The sequence below is a fragment of the Nelumbo nucifera genome, chromosome 8 (genome assembly GCF_055504915.1).
Source record: "Nelumbo nucifera cultivar China Antique chromosome 8, China Antique-T2T, whole genome shotgun sequence".
NCBI lineage: Eukaryota > Viridiplantae > Streptophyta > Magnoliopsida > Proteales > Nelumbonaceae > Nelumbo > Nelumbo nucifera.
Genome location: NC_142656.1, coordinates 12,915,723 through 12,926,651, shown reverse-complemented (window position 1 = coordinate 12,926,651; position 10,929 = coordinate 12,915,723). Strand labels below are relative to the sequence as shown.

Genomic DNA, 10,929 nt, shown 5'->3' with positions numbered 1-10,929 from the left:
CTCTCTCTTACAAATATGTCATCTTGTCTCTGAGATCTCTTCTCTCTCTCTCTCTCACTTATATCTCAAATCTGAGATCGATCTGTTTCCCTCTATTTTTTGTTTTTTGTTTTTTAATTTTAAACAAGATATATAGGCCACAAACCATTGTACGGGTTGAATGGTTTAGCAGTCAGACCATCTGGATCAATGATTTATTGACCAATTCAATAACTTTTAATAAAATAACAATTCTGCACTAAAATGAAATCAATACCTTGATCGATTTCCAAGTTAAATGGTTCGACCATCCAAATGAATGGCGATTTTAAAACCATAGTTTTGCATGTCAATCATATTGCAATAGTTTATCATTTCATTAAATTTCCATATTTGGTCAGTTGTCCACTTTACTTATACTTGCTTGACATGAACATGACAGCATTAAGGTCACCATACATCGTTCGTATTGGCAGCAAAGCTTTTAAGCCATAGCCAAATTATGATTTATTTAGTGTGGTTTGGAGGAGAGTAAACAAAGGAACACAGTATCCATGCGTACCCATTGGAAATATCTCCTCATGAAATGACAATTGAGATATCTCTAATGTGCAGCTCGCAGCTGTACATTGGATTGGAGCAGGTCCAATGAATATTTTGGATCCAGTTTAATATGAATCAATTATAAATGGACCAGGTTTAATTCAATTCAATGAATATTTTGGATCAGTCCAATTCAATGTTTGGACCGTTCAATCTATTCAAATTTGTTTTAACCCAAAATTAGTCCATTGATACCTAAATTCTTATCTTCTATTAAGACTAGATATTGTCTCAATCCAATATAAATTCGGATGGGGCAGGTCCAATCAAATCCAATAATTACTTTGTACCATTAAGTCTGAATTGTCCCAATTCAGTATGTTTTGCTGGTCCGTTCAATTCATCCAAATTGATTTTAGTTTGGACGGGGTCCAATCCAAAATCGGTCCATTGATACCCCAAGGTAGTAGATCCAGACACTATTCCCCCCTCCCCCTGCCAATATTGTTTTGTGACAAAGACCCTTTTGAACTTATGGATTCTAACACTTTTCCCTCTACTTAGTCCCAAGATTGACCAGCCATAAGAGTAAAATTATTAAATTGCCCACTCAAGATTTGGACCAGGAACAAAAGTTATATCAAAATGATAAAAAAAGGGTATGCTAAAGCATAGTATCTGGATTGAGTAACTGTGCTTCTAATTAAGTATATGTTTGGTTTTGTGGCTGTTTATTGTAGAGTGTTATTCGGATAAATGTTTATTTGAAAAATACTATTTTAAACTTTTGTTGATTTTGTTATTTGATTGGGTGTTTTATGAGCATTTCAAGTAACACCGCATAAAGAATGAAACAAAAAATAAAATAAAAATAAAAATAACACCGCATAAAGTTATTTTCCACGTCAGCTTGAAGTTTGCCACATAAGCATTTTGTTTCAATAAAGGTCTAAGAATTTGAAGAAACAAGAATTTGAATTTTCCCCCAACACCTCATGCACATAAATCAAATCATTTTCTGTTTTTTACCAAACATTGGTTTCATGTTCAATAAACCCCAATGGCCAATGCTTAAGCAGAATAAACCCCACAAAACCAAACATAACCTAAACCTTCACAGAAGAAGAAATAGATTTCATCGTTCTCAATATGAAAATAGTCTCATGGGGTTTTAGATATATTAAACATGCACATGACAGTATAATGGAATTTTTTTTAAGTAAAACCGACAACAGGGACAAAGTACTATAAAAACTAAGAAGTGTGTCTCTGACTCTGTGGGGTATTTTGGGATCACGTTTTAGCCGCATCCGCATCCGAATTCGATTATGTAAACGGGTCATCCGTACCCGAGACAATGGGATTGGATTTCACACTTGGGGGAGTAAAATAAGTATCAAAAATTAACAAGCCTAACGACAGGGTGTTTTACCAACAAAAAAAAAAAAAAGAGTTGAAGGTGGGTCGGAAAATTTTCGGTGGGTTCCAGGGCGGGAATGGGTTCTGACTTCTGAATGTTCATTTGTGGATTCTTATCCTAACTGGACGTCAAGGGTCAGGACAAAGGTGGCGGGACTCCTACCCAAATGCCAAAAGTCAAGGAGTCAAGGACGATGGCGTTTGTTTCTTTTTGAACATCAACTGTATTCCCAGCCATTATTGAACAAAGAACATTATTAAATGAAAGAAGGAATCTACAACCCCAAAAGCCGCCTCACTCCATGTTAAAGCTATATATACGTTTCATTCTTATCATTCCTTGGCTCACCTCCCTCTCAGGCAACCATACCAACCTATTAGCGCTTCCCAACACACAGAGAGAGAGAGAGAGAGAAGGGAAGAGTTTCCATCTCTGGTTGTTTCTTCTCTGCAGTTCCACAATTCTAGTTTACATGCTTGAGTGTTGAAAAAAAGAAAAGAATTCTGGGTTGTCTGTTGGATTTACAGGGGATTTGTGCGTGCTGCATTTTTGGGTGGTACAATGGATGGTGTTGATCTCTACAAAGTAAGTAGTTTGCGTAGAAACAATTCTGTTTGGAGGAGCGATGCAGTCGAAGTATTCTCCAGATCTTCTCGAGAAGAAGATGACGAAGAAGCTCTTAAATGGGCTGCTCTTGAGAAACTGCCCACTTATGATCGTATCAGGAAAGGTATCCTCACTGGGGTGGGAAGCCAACCCACTGAGGTTGACATTGGAAACCTTGGATTCCAAGAGAAGAAGAACTTAATAGAGAGATTGGTCAGAGTTGCAGAGGAGGATAATGAAAAATTCTTGCTGAAACTCAAGAATCGCATTGAAAGGTGGGAACTCCTTTACCTTTTCTATAAGTAGAAAACAAAAAAGAACATTTATATTCTTCTAAATTTATATGGTTTACCAAGTTCCTTTCCGGACCATTCCTTCGCCTAACATCTCTGTTTATTGCTTTTACACAGAGTTGGAATTGATCTTCCCACTATTGAAGTCCGCTTTGAGCATCTTAACATTAATGCAGATGCTTATGTAGGAAGCAGAGCTCTGCCTACAATATTCAACTTCACTGCAAATATTGTTGAGGTAATATACCTGCAAATATTTATACATTTGGTGGAACTTTGTGTCTTTAATCCTCTTATACTTTGCACCTCCTCCTCACTTACATATTTATCTATACATTTCGAAGGGAATCTTGAACTTTCTACACATTCTTCCAAGTAGAAAGAAACCGCTATGTATCCTACAGGACGTTAGTGGAATTATAAAGCCTTCAAGGTGTGAAGATTATGCTTATATTTTGAATTGGAATATGGTTGGTTTTGTTGCTTTTCAATTTTAATGCGAAATCCCAATTCATTTCTTATTTTATTTCGATGATATGCAGAATGACTTTGTTATTGGGACCCCCAAGCTCAGGGAAGACAACTCTGTTGTTGGCTTTGGCGGGGAAGCTTGATCCAGATCTAAAGGTAAAGGATTTTCAGTTTACTTCTGATTCCTTCTACTTTCTATTAGTTAGCATGAATGTTCTTGGCAAGTTATTTGACTATTCATATTCTTCTTTGAATATATTTATTTCCAAATCGCCAGGTTTCCGGGAGAGTAACTTACAATGGTCATGGAATGGATGAATTTGTCCCTCAGAGGACATCAGCCTATATCAGTCAACATGATCTCCATATTGGAGAAATGACGGTTAGAGAAACCTTGGCTTTCTCTGCTAGATGTCAGGGTGTTGGAGAGAGATATGGTAAGTTGTAGATCCTTTCTTATTAATAATATATTTACTCAATTCATTTGGAGTATTGAAGAGTTAATCACTTGATATGCCTTTGCACAATCTGCAGATATGTTGACAGAGTTATCAAGAAGAGAAAAGGCCGCAAATATTAAACCTGATCCTGATATAGATATCTACATGAAGGCAAGAAAATCAAACTCTTATATTGCAACGTGAACCTCTACTTCTATGAGATATGCATGATTTTACAAATTTCTTTTCCAATATTTTGTCCCAGGAGACAAAATTTTGGTTTTTTGGTGCTGAAAAGAACTTTAGGTCCAGTGGGTTGGCTTCACTTTAGGTCCAGTTCTGAAAAGAACTTTAGGTCCGAGGTTTGGTTCCCTGGAGTTTGAATTCCTTTTGTATACCTGCAGGCAGCAACACTGGAGGGGCAGGAGACCAGTGTAGTTACAGATTATATTCTAAAGGTATCACCAAATCTACACAGTCTATAACTATGGATTACATTTGGGAAGCACTGGTGGATTTCTAACAAGTTTTTCTTGTGCTCCACTAAAAACTAACAGATTCTGGGATTGGATGTATGTGCTGATACCATGGTCGGTGATGAAATGTTGAGGGGTATCTCTGGAGGGCAAAGGAAGCGTGTGACAACTGGTAGATCAACTTATTCTACAACCGCTAAATGGATCTTTTTCCTATTCTATTCTAGCTTTTTTTCTTTGGATTTACCCTTTTCTGTTACATGTTACAATTGGTAGATGAACTTGGGAGCAACTAATGGATTATTTTTCTTTTTCCAACTTCTATTGTCTTGACCATTTTGAAACTATTGTTATAGGGGAGATGCTGGTTGGACCAGCAAGGGCACTTTTCATGGACGAGATATCTACTGGTTTGGACAGTTCAACAACTTATCAGATTGTCAGTTCACTAAGGCAGTCCATACACATCCTGAATGGGACTGCTGTCATCTCCCTCCTCCAGCCAGCACCTGAGACATATAATCTTTTCGATGACATCATTCTCCTTTCAGATGGACAGGTTATTTATCAGGGCCCCCGTGAACATGTGCTTGATTTCTTTGAATCTATGGGCTTCAAATGTCCAGAAAGAAAAGGAATTGCTGACTTCTTACAAGAAGTAAGTGTGGCCCAAAAGTTTAGACCTTTTTTCCAACTGTTTTGGTATCCACTTCCTCTTTGTGAATATTGACTTCTTTCTGCATATGATAGGTGACATCAAAGAAAGATCAGAAACAGTACTGGGCTCGTAAACTTAAACCATATAGATTTGTCACTGTTAAGGAATTTGCCGAGGCATTCCAGTCATTTCATGCTGGCCAAAAAATTAGTGATGAGCTTTCAACTCCATTTGACAAGACAAAGAATCACGCAGCTGCTTTGACAACTAAAAAGTATGGCGTTAGCAAAAAGGAGTTGTTTAAAGCTTGCCTGTCAAGAGAGATCTTGCTGATGAAGAGAAATTCATTTGTTTACTTCTTCAAGATGGCACAAGTAAGTTAGATTTACTGAAGTATTGATCTTGAACCCCAAATAATGATACTAATTCATACTTACCTCCCTTTTTCCAGCTTGCAATTCTGGCTTTCATCACAATGACTCTCTTCCTACGTACCGAGATGCATCAAGATGATTCTACTGATGGTGGAATTTATATGGGTGCTTTGTTTTTTGCTCTTATCACGGTTATGTTCAATGGATTATCAGAGATTTCAATGACAATTGCAAAGCTTCCGGTCTTTTACAAGCAACGAGATCTCCTCTTCTATCCTGCCTGGGCATATTCACTCCCCACATGGATCCTCAAAATACCAATTACATTTATAGAAGTTGGCATTTGGGTATTCATTACTTATTATGTCATTGGATTTGATCCAAATGTTGAAAGGTAGAGATTAAGTGAACTAGATCATGCTTTGCCCACCACTTGCTTTCCTGTTCAGATTATCATTACATGTTTTGCTAACCCGGGAAATTTTCTTGTGGCAGGTTTTTTAGACAGTACTTTCTACTCCTACTTATCAATCAGATGGCTTCTGCACTATTCCGTTTCATTGGGGCAACAGGAAGGAATATGATTGTTGCAAATACATTTGGGGCATTTGCAGTGCTCACATTTGTAGTTTTGGGTGGTTTTATCTTGTCACGAAGTATGTACATCAAAATTAAATTCAGAGCATGTTTTTTTCTCCATTTGGAAGGTTTCATGTATTCAATTCAACTTTGTAGTATTAATATCCTTGTACTTGTTGAAAACTCAACATTTTGAATTTCACAGATGATGTAAAGAATTGGTGGATATGGGGTTACTGGATTTCACCATTGATGTATGGGCAGAATGCGATATCAGTAAATGAGTTCCTAGGGAAGAATTGGAGACATGTAAGTTATTTGATTTAGGACAGAAGGGAAATTTTCCACTTGAAATTGGATAAAGTGAATATGTTTTGTGTTGCAGGTTCTTCCAAATTCAACAGAACCACTTGGAGTGACTGTTATTAAATCCCGTGGGTTCTTCCCAGAAGCACATTGGTACTGGATTGGAGTAGGGGCATCAATTGGATATATGTTCCTGTTCAATTTCCTTTACACTGTGGCTCTACACTATCTCGATCGTGAGTACACTCTTCTCGATTTCCATATTTCCAGAAGTGGAATGCCCAGCTCTAAAACTTGGATGATGTCCTTGCAGCATTTGGGAAGCCTCAAGCAGTTCTACCAGACGAAGGAGAAGCAAGAACTGGAGAAGATAATGAATTATCCTCCCTAGAAATGACCTCCTCTGGTCATACCACATCTGGAGGTGATTAATCTCTTCTCATTTGATGCATTTAAAGTTTGCTGTCTTCTGGATAATAAATAAATTGCGTTGATTACTATTGCAGAACAACAAGATGGAATTATAAGAGTTGCATCCGAGTCTTCATCTGCAAGGATCGATGAGGTTAATCAGCATAAAAAGCGGGGCATGGTTCTTCCATTTCAGCCACTTTCCATCACTTTTGATGAAATTAGATACTTCGTGGACATGCCACAGGTAAGTTCAAGTTTAACAAAAAGTTGTAAATAAATTTGTGACCTAGAGGTTTTTAATCATCCCACTAACCACAACTAAGAATCTATTCCTGATTCTAAACCTGTAGGAAATGAAAGATCAAGGTGTTACTGAAGACCGCTTAGAACTTTTGAAGGGTGTTAGTGGCTCTTTCAGGCCAGGAGTCCTAACAGCATTAATGGGGGTTAGTGGTGCTGGTAAGACAACCTTGATGGATGTATTGGCTGGAAGGAAAACTGGTGGGTATATAGAGGGAAACATCACCATATCTGGCTACCCCAAGAAGCAGGAAACATTTGCCCGGATATCAGGATATTGTGAGCAGAATGATATCCACTCTCCCCATGTTACTGTTTATGAGTCCCTTCTATATTCAGCTTGGCTCAGATTACCATCTGATGTTGATTCTTCAACAAGAAAGGTTGGTTTGTTTAAGGTCTTTATCTGTTTTTTGTGTTATTTTAATCAGTTTAAGTTTTAATAGATTGGCATGATGTGAGCAGATGTTCATTGAGGAGGTCATGGAACTGGTGGAATTAAACCCATTGAGGGGGGCATTAGTTGGGTTGCCTGGGGTGAATGGTCTTTCAACTGAGCAGCGTAAGAGAATGACCATTGCAGTCGAGCTTGTTGCAAACCCCTCTATAATCTTCATGGATGAGCCCACATCAGGGCTTGATGCCCGGGCTGCTGCAATTGTAATGAGAACAGTGAGGAACACTGTGGACACAGGAAGAACTGTAGTATGCACCATTCACCAACCAAGCATTGATATTTTCGAAGCTTTTGATGAGGTATGAATGTTACAGATTAAATAACTCGAAACCTATTGCATGTTATTCTTTTATATGAGAGACTGAAGTGTTAATGTGTGGTCACAGTTATTTCTAATGAAGCGAGGAGGAGAAGAAATATATGTTGGTCCATTAGGGCGTCAGTCCTGCCATTTGATCAAGTACTTTGAGGTGAGAACTTATAAATAACAATCAACTATAAAATGGGAAAGTTCTTTGTTAGGACTACCGATTCATATGGAAAAATCTTTGATAGTATGTTTCTGTATTTCATCAAGGGAATTGAAGGAGTAAGCAAAATCAAAGATGGTTATAATCCTGCTACATGGATGTTAGAGGTAACTACAATGGCACAAGAAGAAATTTTAGGGGTAAACTTTGCCGAGGTGTACAAGAATTCAGAACTTCATAGGTATGTTAACCTAAACATTCTAGTTTCCTCTTGAAACTGTGTCGACTTAATGTTATGGCTATTTATTGATATTTGGTGTGTGTTTCAGGAGGAATAAATCTTTAATTCAAGAATTAAGCACTCCTCCTCCAGGCTCAAAAGACCTTTACTTCCCTACAATGTATTCACAATCTTTCTTCACTCAATGTATGGCTTGCCTATGGAAACAACACTGGTCATACTGGCGCAACCCACCATATATCGCAGTGAGATTTATCTTCACAACATTTATAGCCTTGCTGTTTGGTACAATATTCTGGGATCTCGGCTCCAAGAGGTAATTTATGTTAGAAGCTATAGAGCTCTATAGAGTTTATTTCTCTACTTTGTTTGTCCATCCATTTAAGCTTGATCTGGACATTGGAAATTGTAGGTCAAGGCAACAGGATCTATTTAATGCAATGGGATCTATGTATGCTGCCGTTCTTTTCCTTGGGATACAAAATGCCTCCTCTGTTCAGCCAGTCGTTGCAGTAGAACGAACAGTCTTTTATAGAGAGAGAGCAGCTGGAATGTATTCTGCCTTACCTTATGCCTTTGGACAGGTACTTGATATACCCTTCATTAAGAAGATCAACAAAGCACGTGTCCAAATTTTCTTCTAAGAGAAAATTAATCAAATCATCTTTGCATCCTCACCAGATTTCTTTCCTTTTCTCGTAGGTGATGATTGAAATTCCACATATCTTTGTACAAGCAGTGGTATATGGGGTCATAGTCTATGCCATGATTGGATTTGAATGGACTGCTGCCAAATTCTTTTGGTATCTCTTCTTTATGTACTTTACCTTGCTATACTTCACATTCTATGGGATGATGGCAGTGGCTGTAACTCCAAACCACAATGTTGCTGCCATAGTTTCTTCTGCATTCTATGGAATATGGAACCTTTTCTCAGGATTTATAGTCCCGCGAACAGTGAGTTTCAGTCATCTTTATTTGTTTTTCCAGTGTGAGATTTTTTGAAAAGTTAGAGTCATTAATGCCTTTTTTGGTTGTTTGCAGAGGATGCCTGTGTGGTGGAGATGGTACTATTGGATTTGCCCGGTTGCCTGGACATTGTATGGATTGGTTGCTTCTCAGTTTGGAGATATACAAGACAAGATTGAAACAGATCAAACAGTGGAGGAGTTCCTTAGAAGTTACTTTGGGTTTAGACATGACTTTTTAGGTGTGGTTTCAGCAGTGATAATTGGCTTTACAGTGCTCTTTGCATTCATCTTTGCCTTCTCGATTAGAGCATTCAACTTCCAAAGGAGATGAAGGAGATATTATATGCAGTATTTTTTTTTTCAGTATAAACTAAGGGTTGAAGTATTTGTGGAGTTTTATTTTTTTAATTCATTTGTTTGTCACATCTTAAGATGCATTAAAGCTTTTTAATACCTTGTATTTTTTTGTTTCATGGTCTCCTTGGCACTCAAAAAGCCAGGTTTCCATTTCCATTACACATTCAAATAAAGTTTGATTAATAGAAAAGTTTATCATGAGTCCTATTTGATATTGTTTAAGATAATGAACAGAGGAAGGTGGTTCAGTCTATAATATACTTTATTACAACGATCTTCAGGCTTCAATGAAGTTTAGGTTGATAAGGAGGTTCAGTCTATATACTTTCTGTACTGGCAGGGCCTCCACAATGCATGCGGTTTGTTATAAACTGGCACTAATAAAGCATATTATGTAGAAAAGGATAGTATCTGTGCATCTGATGGAGCCTTGTCAGAAGAAGGCTCTCCTGTAGCAACTCAAGTGCATCAGCAAATGTTGAATCACTGCGTCGACCCACTATAGAATTCATTGGTGAACCTTTGAAATTCAAACAAAAGGCGAACAAATATTTACCAATATTCTATATTCTTTCTTGTAAAAGAATCAAAATCACATATTTTAATCAAACAAAGGGTCTAAACAAAATGAAATGAACCTTTTCACCAAATTTATATGTCAGAAAAACTAAGATGGGTGTTTGGTATTGATGGCATTTTTCCAAGCAACTACGTCAACTCAATGCCATGTAAGCATTTGGGATCTGCTCCTCATAGAGCCCACCTCCACCACACCGACCTCACAGCCACATCTCACCCTGTGTTGGGAACATCTATCTCACATTGAATAATAAATATAATGCAAGTACGGGAGATGTTCTCGATGTGCGGCTATGAGGTCAGTGTGAGATGCGCTATGTGAGCAACAGATTTGGACTCTTAACAGAAAAATGTCCCATTCATTATTTGGCTGAATTGTTTAACTAATAAATGTTTCTCTCAATTTACCTGAGCCTTTTATCAGAAAAAATGCGCAAAATTACGTTTTTCATTTTTAAGGGGCATTTTTATACTGTTTGGCAGATGTGATGCCTAGCCTAATGGTGCTGAATTGTTGAAAAACGACAATGATACTAAGATGGGACCTGAATAAGAAATGGAACTAGAATCCTTGTGCATAAGTTACTAAGCGTGAAGAGGAACCGTCTTGTTTAGCTCTGCTTTGAATCTTCTCTAAAATGAAGAAAACATAATAAAAAAAGATGTTAAATCAGAGGATGTTGGAGAGAGAGAGAGAGAGATAAGACATGGACTTAAAAGAAGCTCCGTGTCCATTGTATTCAAACTAAACTAAGACAAACAAATAAAGACATGGTGTTAAAAGAAGCTCCGTGTCCATTGTATTCAAACTAAACTAAGACAAAGAAACAAAAGAAAGTAGTCCATACCTGGAGTTGACAGCAGAAACAAAGAGACACCAATTCTGGGTGCTACTGATACAACAAACCTATTTATGTCCATTGTTTTCAAACATGTATAAGGTATGTTTTTCTCTTGTTTACAAACAAAACTAAGACAGAAAAAAAAAGGGAAAT

The 10,929-nt window shown here is 37.5% G+C and overlaps 1 protein-coding gene across 1 annotated transcript; it reads left to right on the top strand.

Annotated features, from left to right (window-relative positions):
* The first annotated feature begins 2,281 nt into the window (after positions 1 to 2,281).
* On the top strand, positions 2,282 to 9,562 carry LOC104592320 (pleiotropic drug resistance protein 1-like). Its single transcript, XM_010251627.3, has 24 exons — positions 2,282 to 2,823; positions 2,959 to 3,079; positions 3,186 to 3,274; positions 3,384 to 3,468; positions 3,590 to 3,749; positions 3,847 to 3,923; positions 4,157 to 4,210; positions 4,310 to 4,400; positions 4,585 to 4,886; positions 4,979 to 5,260; positions 5,338 to 5,654; positions 5,756 to 5,916; positions 6,045 to 6,148; positions 6,225 to 6,381; positions 6,459 to 6,569; positions 6,652 to 6,803; positions 6,910 to 7,242; positions 7,325 to 7,615; positions 7,703 to 7,786; positions 7,894 to 8,027; positions 8,116 to 8,343; positions 8,440 to 8,611; positions 8,730 to 8,984; positions 9,072 to 9,562. The coding sequence occupies exons 1-24, from the start codon at positions 2,504 to 2,506 to the stop codon at positions 9,327 to 9,329; spliced, it is 4,338 nt and encodes a 1,445-aa protein (XP_010249929.1). The 5' UTR covers positions 2,282 to 2,503; the 3' UTR covers positions 9,330 to 9,562.
* The last annotated feature ends 1,367 nt before the right edge of the window (positions 9,563 to 10,929 follow it).

Coding starts and splice junctions, on each gene's coding strand:
- LOC104592320 (XM_010251627.3), top strand. CDS start 2,504: ATGGATGGTGTTGATCTCTACAAAGTAAGTAGTTTGCGTAGAAACAAT. Junction 7,243..7,324: donor TTGATTCTTCAACAAGAAAG/GTTGGTTTGTTT, acceptor TGATGTGAGCAG/ATGTTCATTGAGGAGGTCAT. Junction 8,985..9,071: donor GATTTATAGTCCCGCGAACA/GTGAGTTTCAGT, acceptor GGTTGTTTGCAG/AGGATGCCTGTGTGGTGGAG.